At 33.5% G+C, this 18,901-nt stretch overlaps 1 protein-coding gene across 1 annotated transcript; it reads right to left on the bottom strand.

Moving 5' to 3' along the window:
- Nucleotides 1-7,792: 7,792 nt before the first annotated feature.
- LOC145559452 (transcriptional regulator STERILE APETALA-like) lies at nt 7,793-18,630 on the bottom strand. Its single transcript, XM_081620880.1, has 2 exons — nt 18,295-18,630; nt 7,793-9,277 (listed from the first exon to the last, which is right to left on the bottom strand). Exons 1-2 carry the CDS (start codon nt 18,619-18,621, stop codon nt 8,081-8,083), a joined length of 1,524 nt encoding a protein of 507 aa, XP_081477006.1. The 5' UTR covers nt 18,622-18,630; the 3' UTR covers nt 7,793-8,080.
- Between the last annotated feature and the right edge of the window lie 271 nt (nt 18,631-18,901).

Below are 18,901 nucleotides of genomic sequence, written 5' to 3'. Positions count from 1 at the left end.
CTCCTCGGAATTACCCCTTCCCCCGTTTTCCGGCACCCCTAGCCCTAATTTTGCACCCAAAAACCCGTAAAACCCAAAAAATCAGAAACCCTAAAACACGGGTTTTCTGGGTGAATGGGTTTTTGGGTGGGGGATTAAAATTGGGGGGCGGAAAAAAGGGGAGGAGCAATTTCCGAGCAGGGGGACGTTTTTTGGGGGTGGTTTGGGGTGGGGATGATAGTTTCGGAGGAGAGGGAGATCGGGGCTATGGGTGGTTTTTGCGGGGGAGGGGGTGCAACGGTGGTCGGGGGAGGTGCAACGGTGGTTAGGGGAGGCTCAGCGGTAGTCAGGGTAGGGGCGGCGGTGGTCTGGCTGGTTTTCCGGTGGTGTTTGTAGGTGTGAAGGTGGTGATGTGGTGGTGTGAAGGTGGGTAGGGAATGGGAATGGGAAAGTCTAGGGGGGGTGGGGAATGGAGTTGGAAGGATTTGGGGTAATGAGGAGGGTAAAGGGAATGATTAAAAGTGCTAAACAAACATCAACAAAGGGAATCGAGCCAATTGATTTAGCCCCAACCAAATGGCCCCTAAGTTCAATTCAGTCAATCAGAACAGCCGAACAGGTCCTATGTATTTGGGTGCTCCGATCCATAATAAGTTTAGTTCGATTCTTTTACTTGTACTCCCTCTATTTATTTATTTTTTTTAATATGTGCATCATTTGCTTCGACTTGATTGTTTTCAAATAATTGCAATCACTTCTTTAAATGAAAATATATATGCATGCACATTCTCCGTTTTTTTCATAACACTAAAAATACTAAATAACTAGAGCGGCTAAGGTGCACCATAGCTAGACATATCCAGGGAGCTCTCTCGGCTTAGCCCAGTGGCACATGTGCTAGTAACATTAATGAGGGAATATATGTAAACAAATTAATATATTAGGGATATAAATGTTCATACACTATGTTTAAAAAAGCAATAAACACTGATAAGAGCAAATTAAAAAAGTAAATAAACCTTTTAAAAGGCATAATTGTTAAAACAATATTCAATAGAGTTATCTCAAATTTTAGTCATGGTTTTAAATAAAAAGGATTAATATGTAAATAAACATTTTTAGGGGTATCTCAGATTAACACTATTTATAAGAGTTTAGTCATACTTAAAGGGCATGTTCGGCAAAATATAGTTGTAAAGGTAGCTGTTAGTTGTTAACAAGTTTTAGCTGTTAACAAGTTTTATCTGTGAAGATAGATAATTTAGGTATAAGTGTTCGGTAAAGTAGCAGTTTGTAACACCCTCGATTTACTAGCTAAAAATAAACAATAAATAAAGTAAAAATAAACAACCTTTAAATAAAATTTGCAGAAGCATACACCTAAATCGGAGGTATTATTGCCACACTCGACAACATGTCAAGTGTTAAGGCTTACAAAATCCCAACTGTACAACTCAATAAATCTAGGTGATGAGCTATTTATACAACTTTACAAACTCGTTATAGCATACTAATCGAAACACTTGAGCTCCTTTAGCTACGATCACTTGATAAATCTGCTTAAAAAATCTAAACTGCTCATCATTAAGGACAAATTCCAAAATAAATCGTCGCACGGCCACCATAAGAAAAAGACATGGCCGCAAGCACAAGTAGCACAACAAAACAATACACACGTCAACAAAAATTTGAGTAATCAGTTAATCACCACATATCAGAATGTAGATAATAATAGAATAAGTAACACTACTAGCTCAATTAAACAACGAATCAAAACTACATTACACATTGTACTCTAGAACAACCTCTATCAAACCCAACCTCGAATAATAATACAAACCTTTTACTCAATCCATCCCATAAGTGTGTTTTGCTCTTTGTTCTATACTTAGCCTTGGACATGGGTAATTCGAATAACAAACCAACCCCGAAACCCACCGACACCGAAACCACCAACCCAACACACCGAAACCACCAACCCAACACACCGAAACCACCAACACACCAATTCACGCTCAATTCTTCGCCGATATTAAACCACGAGGAAGGAGAGGAGAGAGAAACTGCCGATCTTAAATCAGGAGGAAGGAGAGGAGATAGAAACCGCCGATTCACTCTCAATTCTTCGCGATCATACTCTGGAACTCGCCTGAAATTGCCGCTGAAATCTTCGTCGGAAATAGTGTCGTCTCAATTGAAAGAGGAGAGAGAAAAAAATGGGAATGAGGAAGAAGATGTAGAAATTTGATGAATAATGGTGATGAGGAGGAAAATGAAGGTGGTTGGAATTGCCCTTAAAGTGGCTGATTAGATGAAAATGGGTTGATTTTGGTGAAAATAGTTAACTTAATTAATGTTAGGGTTTAAGCTAATTAGTTAAAATCAGTTTTTTAATTAGGGTGTGTAAAAAAAATAAGGGTAAAATGGTAATTTTACCACTAAAAAGGAAAGAAATGGGAAAGTTGTAAGTAATGTGGACCAGCACAAAAAGGATAGTTGCAACTAATTTGGACCGGAGGTAGTATATATATTATAAATATCATGTAGGGTGTATGAAAATAAATATCTAATAGCTCATAATAGAGTCCGATCAAAATAATATGAGGTTTAATAAATAAATAAAATAAAATAAAAGATATAATTTAAATATTTAAAATTCTAATTTTTATGTTTTATGAAATAACAAATTACTTGCAGCTAGTATTACAATCTACTCTCCTTAAAATAAGTTTTGTCCCTGAAACTTAAAATAAAAAAATATAGGGTATTACACGGTTAACTAGATGTTACATACAAAAATCAATATTTTATTTTAAAAATTATAGATTTAATTTCAACAGTTACTTCTAATTTCAAAAGGTAATTTGTAACTTTTCATAAAAGTCACCTCCGCCACTAAAGCTACCCTAACCAGTACTTTGCCAAACACTCACATTTTTTTGTTAAGTAGTGGTTTGACCAAGGTAAACCACTGAAAACTACCTATAAGCTACTCAAAAGCTAGCGCCGAACACGCCCTTAAAAAAAAGGTAGGGATACGCATTATTCTAAACTTTATTGTACCATCTTAATTTTTTCTTCCTAATTAAAAGACTAAGTAAATTGTATTTTTTTTTTAGGAACAAGTCTGCTTAAATGTAGCGCTAATATAATACCCCATTTGTTTCATCATGTTACTCTCATTTACATATATCGATGCAAATTTTTTATCACAAATATCTTTAATCTTACACTAGCAAAATTTATAAAAACTGGATATTAATAAAGTACTCATCGAGATGAATAAAATTAGATCTCAAGTGACTATGTTTGTTATATAGAGAGAAATTTAGAAGATTTCCACTAATTTTTACGAGTTAACAGATTTTAAATGAGACTAACATTATGAAACAGAGAGAATAATTTGTCATGATATATATAAGCTTCATACAAATAAATTACTCTAACATTTGCTATAACTCTATCTAAACACTACAAGATAAACTTATTTTAAATCAATAAAAAAAAAATTAATACATACCATGCTCAAGTTCAATGTTTAGAAGGTGAGAAGACCATTGAAAACAGCAAACTCAAGTGTTCAAAAAACATAAAAATCAAAATACCCACAAAATTAAATGTCATAACATGTTTACCATACCCAACACAAGTATTAAACCAAGTATTAGTATGCACTTGCAATAATGGTGGACAAATGCATGTTCATTTTTCATTCATCTATACAGTTAAGCTAAGATGCATATTGTTGGAGAAGAAATTTAGTCTGCCTTGGGCATTTTCCTCTTATTTTGCTGTCTCCTTTGGTCTTTTAGAGTCTTCTCTTTCTTTTCTAATTTGAAAGAAGGTCCACTTGAAGTTGATTTCTTCAGTTGACTTGTTTCATTATCCATTATCTCTTTCATTGTCATCCTTATTATCTAATTCAATTGTTTTTATTTTCTTGACTGTCAGTAATAAATTCGATAAAGTCTTAGTTAATACTGTAGTCAATATTGATCAAGTATCTCGATCAACACCTAAAAATAATAGTCAATTGATCAAATAATGGAAAAGGAACATTATTTTATAATCCTTGAGCACTTTTATGTCGCAACAATAACAACACCAAGTTATTAAGTCATTCAAAATACATATAATATTAAAAGTTTGCACATATTAAATATTGTATATATAGTAGAATAGTATATACCCTGATTGTCTCTCAAAAACAAGCAAATCATATGCACACGGATTGATGACATATTGACATGGTTGAGATACGTGAACTTCAGGTTGCTGGGTTGTAACATCATCCAACTCAGCTGAATGAAGCAAACATGCTACCAGGGCTGTGATTAGGGATGTCAGTGGGGCGGGTCAAGTAGGAGACCCGCCGGGGATGGGTCTCGGTTTGGCGGGTGGTGGGGCGGGGATGGGGATAAAAACCATACCCGCCATGGGTGATGGGGCGGGGGTGGATTTTAAGTTGTACCCGCCCCATCCCCGCCCCGCCCCACCCGCCCCACTTCGTACCCGCCCCGCCCCACCCGCCCCACTTCGTACCCGCCCCATCCCCACCTCATACCCACATCTATATATTTTTTAAAGCAAAATTACATACTTTTATTCTATTTATAAAATAATTACATGAAATACAATATTAATTATAATACTTTGTACGACATTTATATTATAACACAAAAATGTGTATAGAATGTTTTATTTTATAATTCGTATTAATTATGTAAGATTGCGTATTTGATATCCGGATATTAGGTGGATCTTGGGTGGGGATTAGGCGGGTCTTTGGTGGGGATTAGGTGGGGATGGATATCCAAGTGGGGGGTGGGGCGGGGATGGGGATGAAAATTGGATCCGCCGCGGGATGGGGATGAGGATGAAAATATTAGGTGGGGATGGGGATGAGAAGGCCAACATCCGCCCCGCCCCGCCCCATTGACATCCCTAGCTGTGATCAACTCTTCATGATTGGCAGCAGCAGCATATCCTTCAATGCTATGAGATCAAGACTAGCGCCACTTAACGTTCGTAGATTTATTTCACGATCACTTGTTTTTCCCTTTTCCATTGTGGGAACTTTGGCCAACATCCATCCTAACTGCATACGATTGATATATATAGGAGCAAACAATGCAAGATTGTTCTCCAAATAAGCTCTTGGTTTATACATACACATTATCCATCCAAAAAACAAGAATGAACAAATATTTTCATAGGAACAAAAGTTGATCAAATATTTCTCTCAACATAATTAAAATACATATTCATAATACAATCCAAATTTATGATAAACTAATACATGGAAAATTGACAAAGATGTATGTACAACTGTTGGTAAAATACCTGTTAATTCCAATAACAAAATAGAGAAGATGAAAGGGAAAATACTTGATTGAAGATCTCAAACTCACAGTCGCGCCGTGGAACAAAATCCATTGCCTTAGAAGCGAAATACGCCACCACCGGTACAAGTTTCCTAGTGACGCACGCCCCCCAAGTTTAACGCAACTCTCTCCGTAATCCGTGCTCCCGAACTCGAAGAGTGGAATTGCTCAAGAACTGTTCAAATCTCATAGGGTAGGTTTTGTTTTGTGTTTAGGTTATTTCAATAATGAAATTAACTTGGTTTTTTATTAAAGGCCAATGAGTTGTATTTATAGGAGTAATAAGGAAAAGAGACAAGCAACTTGAGCCTCACGCAAGGCCCATATACTCGGTTGGGCTTGCGAGTAGAGAGCTATAGCTCACTCGCAGGGAGCTCTCGCTCGGACTGCCGCAAGTGAAAACAGGGGGCGAGCTAGTAGCTCTCCCGTAGGAGAGCTATAGCTCGGGTCTCCAGCTAGCCAAAGAAGAAGCGAGCTAGTAGCTCACGCGTAGGAGAGCTATAGCTCGGATCTGCTGGACACTACTGATGGCAACGAGCTCTAGCTCGACCATGCCGTAGGCATTCCCAGCATCCGAGCTCTAGCTCTCTTGCTAGCTCGGCCTTGATCAATCCCCTAGACTTGCATTCTCCATCATTCCCTCTCTAACTCTTTGCACACTCACTTGATGAAACTCCGATTTGCATTACTAGTGAGGAAAACTCCAACAACAACTACTGTATCTAACTCTCCAATTGTTAAACAAATGTAGTGCTAAGTTGTTTCGATATGTAGTTTTACTAGTTTAAACATGCACATCATGTGGTTATTTTATACTCAACTTCATCAATTATCAAGACCCTTTAATCTAATAGGCTTACCAATACCATTTCGAAGGAGTCCATCATGATGAGCCAATCCCTCCCAACCAAGTTTCACATATACGAAGTACGAATAAACTTTTAAAAATGGGTTACCAACACCTAGACCTGTTCAACGGGCCGGATCCGGGCTGGGCTGGACTAGGGCCAGAGATAATCTAAAATGGGTCGGGCTGGGTTATGGATCATTGAGTCCGGCCCAGCCCGACCCATATAAATATTGTAAAGGATTTTTGGCCTTTAAAGGGCCTTTTAGAGCAAACAAGTTCACTTGTAAGTTAAAAGATGTTAATAAGTTAAAACTTGGGTCTTCGTCTTTACTAAACATCAGTGCTCATTACTGCTCAATTTGCAACTACAATTGGCAGCTTTTTCTAGAATGTTTTATGAGACATAAAGAACTTAACTTATCAACAAATATAATCCTTTCACCCAATTATAACCACCTTTCATAATTCATTTTTTATAATAGTACAAATTAGCCAAATAATCAACAAATATATTCATATTACCCAATTGAAACCACCTTCTCCACAACCAAATGATTGATGACCCGTTTAATCATAGGTTTTCTGTCCATTTCCGCCATTTTTGAGGTTTTTTTGGTATTTTTTGTGTGTTTTTAGTCGAGAGGAGATTCGGTTTATGTGACGAAGACGAATTTAGTATGAAGTGTTATGCTTCTGCTTCAGATCTTGCACAAGAGAGTAGAGGAGAGAGACTATGTTGAAGCTTGAATTTGGGTATGTTTTGGGGATTTATATTTTAGTGAGGAGAGAGAATTAGAAGATAGAGAATCAGAAAATCAACATGACTAAAAGAAAGTATATTGAGGATAAAAAGCCCTATAAGGCTGACCCTTTTAGGGCCCTTTTTAAAACCTTACCCAACCTTTAAAAGTCCATTACTTGATGCCCCTTTAAAAGTCCGGCCCATTTATTTAATGGACGGGCTCAGCCCTTTTAATTTAGGGTTGGATCAGGGCTTTTAGTGGGGGCCCGTCCATGTGTACAGGTCTACCAACACCTAATATTTTGATTGGAATTAAACTTTTTCTTGTTTAATAAGTTGCGCTATCCTCACTCGATAGTCCATACATACATGAGCACTAACAAAGTAACAATGCCTTATAAGATCGATGCAATACCCCGCCAATTTTAAGAATTTATAAATAATAGTTGACTATCGCCTTAAAAATTTCTAATAATATAGAAACTTAATTAAAACTTAACCATCATAAATCTTCGATAATTTGATACACAAGGTAGAGTTACTAAATTTTATTTTGTGGGACCAGTATAGAGTTCATTTAACAAATTATTAAATGAGCTCCATATGACATGTTAATAGTTCACTCTTTGTTAAAGAAACCTTTCAAATCCATCATTTTTTTTAAAAAACAATTCCATCACTTTTTTTTTTTTTTTGAAAACAATTCCATTACTTCATTTCATAATGTAATTTCTTAGATTTCATTATTACCTTTTCAATATTCACTTTTCAATATTCTCAAGGTGGCAAACAAAATAAAAAAGAGGATTGGGTTGTACGAGCAAAGGGAGTTCCAAATTCCAACGAAATTGGGCCCAATGGACCCCTAGTGGACCATAAGAAGGTCATTAGAAAGAGAGCAGTACTTACAGAAAACATGAAAAAAGAATGATTTGCACTTAAAAAGTTTTGAACCAGACACATAGTACATACTTTTCGTCTATCACAATCATCCCAATCTTACTGTCCTTGTTAACCTCTTTTTTGGGCTATACAACCAATTTTTCATAACCTAAAAACAATAGAATCATACTAACAATTAAGTCAGAGAAAATAGAGTCAGTAGTCCTCCCTTTAATTTCCAATTCAAGCACCAAAATCCCACAGGTGAATGGTTGTGTCACTAGATGTAGCCACCACATGTCGGTCGTTGGCCGCGACTGCGGTCGCCTCCTCTACCCACTCTCTCAAGCTGTACAAGTACTCTCCATGATCAGCATCCCACACTCTCATTGTACCACCAATGCACATTACTACGTACATGCTATTCATGCACCCTAGCAATCCCATTAGTGATGATGCTTGTGCACCTCGGTGTGACACTGAGAATCGACACACCTCCTCGAGTGTACGCAGTTGTCGTACACTTGCCACCCCGCGAGTGTCTACCATGACAAACGCGTTGTCGTTGGCATCAACCGACCCCACGATAATCCCTCGTCGAGATGGCTCTTGCCCCATCACCATCACTGCCTCCTCTAGGTTTAGCACCAATGCTCTAAGACTAGTTACTCCTACTGCCACCCCTTGGGGTGCTACTCGAATCCGGCCCACAAACTCCCTAGGTCGAATCTCGGTTAGCATGTGCCACCCCATCACGGACTCCGGATCAGTTAGTGATCCGCCCCTGAAAAGAAGCTCCTCAGAGTCCGCATCCCACACTCGAAACGCCCTACCGGGGACACCCGCGTAGAGCCCAACCCAAAACCGATCCCCACCCGTGAAGTCAACTAGGGCACCATCGTTGACAACATCTCCCAAGTAAGCCCGACGGGCCGGGGCGGGCCCGCCAAGAGGGGAAGCGACGTGGATGTCGCCATCAAGCGAGGCGAACACGACTCGATCAATAACGACAACGGGTTGTAACACAATGCCAGACACTGCACGGGAGAACAAGCCAAGGCGGTCACGTAGCAAAGGATGAAGGGTACGTAGGTGAACCCGGGAGGGAAGGTGAAACACCCGGACCGACCCGTCCGAAAAGCCTAGAGCCAAGTGATCATCAGCAAGGGCAATGCGGAGACACAAAAGAGGGAGGTGATCAGCATCAGCACCACCAGCGCCTTCATCACCACCCCCTTGCGCGGCAGCAAGGGGGTGATCAGAAAGGCGAAGGACAAAGTAATCGTAACGACTAACACGAAAATTACGAGACGTGCGATGGAGAGTGATGAACTGGTCACGCCAAGTAGGGTGAAGGAGGTCAGTTGAGTTCCAAACAATGCGTACCAGATTCTGCCATAGCAACTCGGACCGTGATACAGCTCTCCATGTCGTGCAAACCTATCAAATGTCACATTTTTAAACCACTATATTATTTACATAACATAAAATCAAAATCACAATTTATGTCGTATATGCAGTGTATAAATCTAAGGTATGGACAAAAAATTAATAGTGGTACAACAGTAAATAGGAACTTTTTTTTGTTTGTTTTTTTTTTTTCATTAGCTTGTTCTAATCAAAGTAATAGTCCCACCAATTTTGTAATATGTTTCAACAAGCCTAATGAACTACTCTCCTTTTCATGTATTGTTTTAATGTTTTATATCTGTCATGTTCATGGATAAAGCAAAGGAAAATAAAACATGTTAAGCCCTAACAATAAGGTATGATTGGAGAATTTTTTATAATTAGTTAGCAATTTTCAAAAAATTATAAAAAAAATAAAAATAAAATAAAATTGTTTGTTATTCAGTTTTCTAGTATGAAGCAGGCAATCCTAACCTATGAAAGTATGAAGCATACTCAATGCAAATAATTTTGTCAAATTCTTAATATGCACCTAAGGGCTAAATCACAAAATAGCTTCTACCTAAAAGCATTTTTAATACTTTCCTCAAAAAAAAAAAAAAAAAAAAAAAAAAAAAAGCATTTTTAATACGGAGTACACAAATTTTTATATGCGTCTTATTTGCATTACGGAGTATTTTGCTATAACACGTTGAAATAGGTAACGCAATATTATACCGTATATTTTTTTTCCCTATATGTATATACTCGTATATGCAATGTATTGATAAATGATTTTAGTCTGGCTTTGCTTATTTTCAAATGAAATATTTTTAAGTAAGACAAAAGCAAAAGAAAAGAAGGCAAATAATTGACGCAAGACAAAGTCTTTTCAAAGTCCTTTGAAGACCTAATTGAACTATATAATTTTAATTAGATGTCTAAAAGAGAACATCTTTGAACATACATTGCACACAACATGAGTTGCAATTTTTTATGCAGCAGTACAATATATTTTAAGCATTAAATACATTTAGATTACAGCCTTTATTAGTCCTTAGAACACTATGTATTCTCACAAAATAGGTTATTACTTGGAAAAAAACATTTATGCTTACTCAGATCATTAATATGGATATTGTAATAGATCTTAAAGCATTTTTTTTTAGAAAAATCTGTTTAAAAGGATCACTTAAGTAGTCTCTTTTCTTTGTAAAAAAAAAAAAGTAGTCTCTTTTGACTAAAAGGATCTATTAAGAAAGGGCCTGCTCTAATAGACTGAAATCAGCTGAACTGAACTGAAATGAACATTTTATAAGAGAAGGAAATTAGGTGTTGAACTGAACTGAAAATAAATGTATGAGAACAGGTCCGAAGTTGTTTAAAAGAACCACAAAACACGGTTTGGATTGGCGAGGGGAACCAAGTCAAATTTTCAAGGAAGTCAAAATGTTTTAATGTAGAAACTTGTGAGTTTCATCATGAATTTTAATTTCCAAACATGTAATTATGTTTTTTTCTTTTTTAAATATTACCTCCGTTAAATGTTATGTATAATTTTGAAATATTTTATGTCTCACAAATAATACCCAAATTTACAAATAGAGAGTAACATTTAACGGAAGTAGTATTTACATGGCATTTGGGCTTGGGAAACCCTACCAGTCTTTAAGAAGAGCAAAAAAGATCAGAGTCAAAGATAGGGAAAGATGAATTATCTTTTTCTAATGAGAAAATAAAAAAAAACAGCAATTAATTAAAAAGAGCAGTCAGGACCTAGAGAGACAAAACCTAACCAAGTAAGGTTGGCAGAAGAGGGTCAGGGGTCAGGGTAAGCCTGAAGCAGAGACTTTAAACATCAGGGTCATATAAATATTATGAAAAAGAAAGAGAAAATACAAAGGATACATTGATAAAGTACCCTACATTTTCAGAGTCTAGGTTTCATAGGCTCTTCAGAACCCTATTTTCACTAGGTTATTTTCATCAGGAGAAAATATTTATTTTCATGTGGAATAATGTGAGGTATATTTTCAGCCTTACTGTGTACTGTATTTATTTGTTTGTAAGACTGACTTGTCATCTACTGCTAATACAACTATCAGACTTTTTTGTTTTTTCACACTCCAACTTTCTTTCACTATATCACCATTCTTCTTCTTTTGCTTGTTATTATTATTACCAGAGAAACATTGTAACATGGCATCCATACAACAGTGCACACCTCAAGACTCTCTCTACAGTTGAAGTGGTGTATAAGGAAAATTGATTTTGAGACACCCCTATGTGATAGAGCATAGAAACTGTGCCAAAATCATTTCCCGTGAATGACTGAATGGTTATTTGATTCCGCTTGAGTTTAACCTTTGTAGTACTATTTACATCCGAGTATATTGTTTTAACTTTGATGTTTTACAGTTAGAATTAAGTAAGATCATATTTATATTATTAACTAGTTTTGTGCCTCGTACGCTGCCCGGGTGGTTTATGAAGTCTATTTAAATCTATCCAACGTGGCGCGACACTCAAATTTTATTTTATCAAAAATAAAACTCTAAAATAACAACTTTATCCTAAAATTCTATCAAAATTTGATTCAAAATAGAATTATAAACTAACTTCTTTATTATCTTATGAAATCTATTTGAACCTATCCAACGTGGCGCGACACTTGGCGAAAAGTTAGAATGTCAATTGTCGCTGTCTCGTGACCTGGCTAAAAGTTTAGCTTTATATATTAGTTATTATTATATGATTGTTAGAATAATCTCAATAGTAAGGAAACTGCTTGGACGATAAGTAATTTTGTTCATTATGATAAGCTTGCTACTCCGTAGTATTTTTGTTTCAGGTTTAATAAATTTCGTTTAAGAAAACTAAATTCTAATAAGGATTATCCAATTTAAATACAACACAGTATAATTAATTCAAATAAATTTAACTTAAATACAGATAGATTATAGAAATAGGAAAATAGCTCAAGTAGTTTGATCTTTCCTCGCGATTCTAGAAGATCTAAAACACACCCAATTTATCAACTAAAAAGATGAATTGATGTTTTGAACAAAAATGACACTCGTACGAAGTATCTTAAAATATAAATACGCTAAGTAAATAAGTAGAGTACCCCGTAAGGACTAATGGCTGACAATCTTGAAACTAAAGAATGGATTTGTCGGTTCACACTCGATCATCTTCTATAGATTTTCTAAAATGATGATCTGAAATAGTACTGTACTCGTAGTGTTAATTAAAGCTGATTTCATTAACTAAATAAGTACAGTATTACATTGTAAAACAAGTACACATAATCTTCATGTTCTTTTCATGTTGATTTTACAAGTCTTGTATACCACAAGTTTTTGTTAAATTGTATCATAAGACGGTCAAGCTAATTTTAATATGATAACTTTAATCTCTTTCTGGTACTCCCTCAGTCTCTAAATTATATTTTTACTTTTAGTATTTATTCCTCACATAATAGAGAGAAGTAGGAATGTAATTAGGGACGGAACCACGGAGGGAGTACCTTTAAAATATATTGAGTTTTGCATTTTTAAGTGTAATATCTAATTCCTCCAAAAAAAAAAAAAAAGAAAAAAAAAATGTAATTTCTAATGAAACATGGTATAAAAATTACGGAGTTATATGATTAATTTAATACAGAATACATTATACAGAGTAATGTTTTGTTACAAAGGAAAATAATAATTATAAATATCGTGATTTGTCTTAGTCAAAAGTGTCTTACTAATAATTGTAGCCCTCTAATTAGTGTTTAAAGTGATAATGTGTGTCAGGAGTACTTCTAAAGCAATGCTTAGGAGAATAAAGAGAAGATCTAGACAAGATTATGTGACAAATTTATAAAAAATCATTTAGATGATTCATTGATAAGAGTATTTGCCAATAAATTTATAAAATATGTTATACGGAGTACATTGATTCACCTAATTTTCATCTACATGTACACGTACCTAATTTTCACACATCTGAGCTTATTAAACTTATCATACCTATTCTGTTACTTATCTAATCCTAATTTATTATCGCTGAAATAAGTTAAAAAAAACAAGTGAACAGAAAAACCATACTATATTTTAATTTCGTATTTAAGTAACAGAAATTATAACTCCATCAGGCTGAACTAAACAGTAAACACAACCTAATTATAGATAGGAAATATAATTGGCTGTCAAAAAGTATTACTGTTTTGGGTTTTGAAAGTCAGACTTCCAGTTATAGATGAGATTTTATTTTCATTTTTAGAAAAGCTCTTCAACGGCTGTACTTGATATGAACATTCACTCATTGCACATTACAACTAATGATTAGTTTCATGCTCCTAAAGGAATTCTTTTACGGAGATTTTTTTTTATGAAAAACATCTTTGTTCTATAATCATGTAATTTATCAAAAAGGAATTTTCTAATGTACGAGTATTCATTATCAACTATGGAGTACACTAGTACAGTATATATTTTTTTAACCAAAGTATAAAATTACTTTAACAAATACTTCTTGTAGGGTTTACTATTCCTTGTAATTTACTTTTAAACACGGTTCACTTCACATTATATTCACTAAATTAAATATATATTTGCTTAATTAAACATATTTTACTTTTACTAAACTAAACAAAACTTAATTATAATAAATTGAAATTATTTTTTTTACCGATTGTCTATTATAGTATATTTTTTACCGTTATTGATTTTTATTGAACATAAATTATTTTTACAATTTTTTTTTTCTAGAGGAAAACAATTTTACTTTTTAAAACCGAAGAAATTAGAGCCTTAATTTAAATAACAATTTTAATTATAATAATTAATTTTACCACATAACAATTTAGGGAATGTAAATAAAAAATTTATACACTCCGTATTAACAAGGATTTTTCTCATGACCTAGAAGAATTAAATACGAGTAACTAATTTACGCTCCAATTTTATTTTGACATGATATGAATCTTTCCAAATTTGTACTCAATTTTGATCTAATCTATAGGGTAATTGTCAAATGTTCGGTGTTGGAACATATACAGAAACGACAAGACACATATTTGGAGAGTGTGGTCCTTCCAAAGGAGTTGTAAAAGAGCAAACAAATATTGCAACGAATCAAGTGTGGGGAAAAAAAGTTAACACAAACATAGGACTTGATACAATAATAACATGCTAGTACTAGCTTTTTTAATTTTAGCTTTATTTTTATCTTTAAAATTTCTCTTTCATTTCCAAGAAAGGATGGCCTAAGCCATGTCTCGTTAAAACCAACGAATCTATTACCTATCAAACATCAAAATCCTCCTAATATGTAAAGTTCTGTTATTATATAGATTTGCATATATTATATCCTTAATTACTCCATATTTTCAAGGAAAATTATACAAAAAAAAAAAAAAAAAAAAATGATGCTACGAAAGTATATAAAGACTTCATCAAAATTTATTTGACATAAATAAATCACCATTAGTTGGGTTGTCAAAAAAAAAAAAAAATCACCATTAGTTGAAGTCTAGAAGGTAGATGAGTTTAAACTTACGATCTTTTATATCTCGTTGAAACTAAAATTATAAAGTATTTTTTTCGTATTTATATAAATAAAATATTTTGACATTTGGCACTATTTATCCAATTCACTATAATTTTTATATGATATTGATTTACATACTCCCTCCGTTACATATTACTCGCAACAAATGAGATATTATTTGTTAGACATAAAATATTCTTTTATTGCGAATAATATGTAACACAGGGAGTATAATAAATGCAGTCTTGTGAATTTTAATTAAAATCGTCTCAATAAATAATTTGTTACTCCGTAATATTTAATTATTAAACCGTAGAATATTACTCCATATTAATAAAGTATTGCATTGACATAATACTAAAAGATCATCTCAATCACAAACTAGAGCTGATAGTTAAAGCCGAAAGTGAATTTATACCTAAAGTAACCCTATACTCGAAGACCTTATCCACTGTGCCCTTTGACTGTCCCCATCTTTTGGTATCCGACAAATTATTGTTTTTTGATTTCATATTTATTTAATAAATTAATTATGGTTAAAATACAAGTTATACGCGTGCCTAGTGCTTGGATATTCTTGTTGTTTACAGAAGATGTTATCAGCTTTAAACCTTTTGTATTCGCTTTGAACTTTGGTTGTATCATCCAACTCTTTTCAATTCCAACAAGTGTTAAATCAATTAATACTGTAGTAAATTCGTTTTTATTAAAATACGAGTACATGTGAGATGAATCATAAAAAGAGGATGCAGAATTATTTATGTTACTCCGGTATCTTTTACCTCTCTCATGCAAATTGTCTACACTTCAAAAGTTGTATCTCGATAAATGTATCGATTAAACTTATACAATTAAAAAAAAAAAACAGAAGAAGTAAAATTATATACTGAAAAATATAAACTACGATAGTACAAGTACTCCATATTTGAACTAATTATTCTAAATTAATTTATTTTTAAGTGTTTAAAGGGAAAAAAAAGTGAATAATACTCCTTAGCTTTGTTCAGACTAGGTAAATTAATTAATACTAAACATTAGGGAATATAGTTGTTTTACTTAACTGAGGACACTGATATATACTCCCTGTCCCTAAATTACATTCCTCTTTCTCTCTATTATGTGAGGAATAAATGCTAGAAAGAGGAATATAATTTAGGGACGGAGGGATCGGAGTAGAAATTATCTAAACTTGTTTAATTGAATAATGAACTTATGTATCAATTAAATAAGGTAACTTGTTTAATTGAAAAATGAACTTATGTATCAATTAAATTAGGTTGTCGAATTATTATTTTTACTTGTATCAAGGTAAAAATATTTTGTGCCCTAATTTAAGGTACAATGTGAGTTTCCAAATTTAAAATTTTTCATGTTTTAGGTGTAACAAGCTATTAATACTAGCTCCGTTTCATATAATTGACAATTATTAGATATATTCTATTCAAATTTTGTGTGAAATCGTTGCAAATTAAATAATATGAATCGAAAATAGTAAATTAAATGAGTAGTTTATGGAATTCTACACGTACATGCATATATTGTAGCTTTGTAGTTGTAGAGTTATAGGTTTATGATGTTCAGGTTAAACTTGGTCTTTAATATGGAGTTCTTAATACAGACAAGGAAAACCTACGAGAAGCTAGCTAGCTGCTTACCAAATACTCCCTGTACGCTGAGTTTTATCTGATGGTTAGTTACATGTAATGTCCCACACCTTCCTCAAATTCGGCCTATGCAACAAGTTTTTCGGCCTATGCAATTCTCGGAATTATTAGAATTGCGAGTAATTTGAACCCAAACAAGTCTTATAAAAAGATCATTACGTTGTTTATGTAACTAGTTTTTCGGCCCATGTAATTATATAATGATTTAATTTCCATAGTAATTTAATTCGGTTAAACACTACAAAAGAAAACTACTCTGTATTACGCCATTTAATTATGGCAAATTTTTATGTTATATACTTAGTAAGTTTTTCGGCCCATGCAATTATATAATGATTTAATTTCCGTAGTAACTTAATTCGGAAAAACACTACAAAAGAAAACTACTCCGTATTACGCCATTTAATTATGACAAATTTTTATGTTATATCTTTAGTACGTACAAAAGTACATGAAAAATTAGTACCATTAGTAATGTATACCATAATATAACTAACCAAATAAGGTCAGCTTTTAGTTTTCAAGTATAAAGTTCAGTACATATAAATAGCAATCTCAGTAGTAGAGTAGTACAAAGTAATATGAAGAAAAAAAAAAAAACTAAACCAATTTTTAAGTATAAAGTTCAGTATATATAAACACCAAAAAAAAAAAAAAAAAAGTTCAGTATATATAAATAGTAATCTGAGTACATATATTTATATGAAGAAAAAGAACCTAAGGTCAGACCCAAGCACTCTGACTAGCTGTTTTATTTTGGAATATTCAAAAGTCAATAAATATTTTATTTAATTACTCCGTAAAAAACATTTGGAAAAAAAGAAAATAAAATGGACAGGGGTATTTTCTAGAAGAAATCGATGCAAAGAAAAGGAAATTTTATTAATTTTTTTTTTAAAAAAAAATAATAATAAAAAGAAATCCAGAAAAAGAATGCTTCCATTTTCTGTGATCAGGGTTACAATTATATCCTCTGCCTTTTTTCAACACCAAAAATAGAAATTTCCAAAAGGATGAAAATAACCACACTGATTTCCTCGATTACATACCACCAGATCCAATTATACAGGATGTTCTTGTACCCTTCCTCCCTCCCCAACTATTTACACACCTTAACTAATTTCTTTTTTCCACACGCACACACGTACCAAGATGAACGACTCAATTGAACCTAATCGACTAATAGATTATTTTTTTTATCCATCTACATGAAACTAATTACACTCTAGAAATCAATCATAAAAGAGTGTAATTAAGATCTAAAACTCCATAATAAGGTCTCATATAAAAATAAAAAATTGATGGAATAATAAGTACTAGTAGAGTTATCTTGAAGTTTAGGCTATAAATAAGTTTTTTTTTTTTGACAGAATATATAAAAAAGAATTTAAATAAGAAGAGTAATGTTATGTTGTGTGACACATTCTTCCATAATATATTAGTTCTGCTGCTAAACTGTCTAATCACACTTGACATGAATAATTACGACAAGAGGTTCACTTTTTATTTTCTCGATTTTCTTCCTCCTTTTGGACGTTTCCCTTTGACTTGACCCTTTCCCTATATTATTTTTTTTATTACACCCCCAAATTAATATACTCAACTCGTAATTCTGTTACGAGTATAAAACAAATGTTTAAATTATTTTAATAAATCTGTCCATTTGATTAATTACTTAGCGAAAATGTAGGAAGTGTTATTCTAATACATTTAACTCGTTATTCTATTTCAATTGTTATGATAAATTTGTGTGTTTAATACTACAGCTAAAATGTGGGTAGTTTGAAATAAAGAAAATAATAACCTATGTATGTAAATATAATAAAAAAAAAAAAAAACATAATAAAAAGAAAAAGAAAAGCTGACCTGGAAAAGGATGGCAAGAGAAGGAGCAACAGCAAGGCGAGCATGAGAAGAAGAAACATCAAGAGCAAGTTGAATAGCAAGAGATTCAAGAAAAGGTTCAGGCCAAACACCGCCATTATTATGAGTAGAAGTTGATGCTTCGTCAACTGATTGCTGCACTACTAACTCTGGTGGTGGTGAAGTTGTTGGTGGTCTCCTTCGCCTTCGTCGTCGGCTTCCGCTTTCGTTACCATTTCCATTTCCATCACCATTATTATTACCATTTCTTCGCCTTTGTCTTGATGACGATGACTCTCCTACATCAGATGGAGGTGCTGAAGAAGACATTCTTCTTCTTTTTTTTGTTAAAAAAAAAAAGAAAGAGAGAGCAAGAAGAATGAGAAGAGGTATGAAAAGGGGCCCAAAAAGGGGGGAGAGAGATGAGGGTGTATATATAGTGGGAGAAGTAGTAAATGGTGGAATGTACTTTATATTATTATATATAAATGAAGGGTTTGTAAATCTGGTACATAAAAAGGACAGGGTGTTTTTATTTTGTTTTATATTTTATTTTGTTTGTGAAAAAGAAAAATAAAAAAGAGGAGCATGTAAAAAGGTTCTTTTTTGG

The sequence above is a fragment of the Chenopodium album genome, chromosome 9, assembly GCF_948465745.1.
Source record: "Chenopodium album chromosome 9, dcCheAlbu1.1, whole genome shotgun sequence".
Classification (NCBI taxonomy): domain Eukaryota; kingdom Viridiplantae; phylum Streptophyta; class Magnoliopsida; order Caryophyllales; family Amaranthaceae; genus Chenopodium; species Chenopodium album.
The sequence above is the reverse complement of the archived record's forward strand: the minus strand, read 5'-3'. Positions and strand labels throughout refer to the sequence as shown.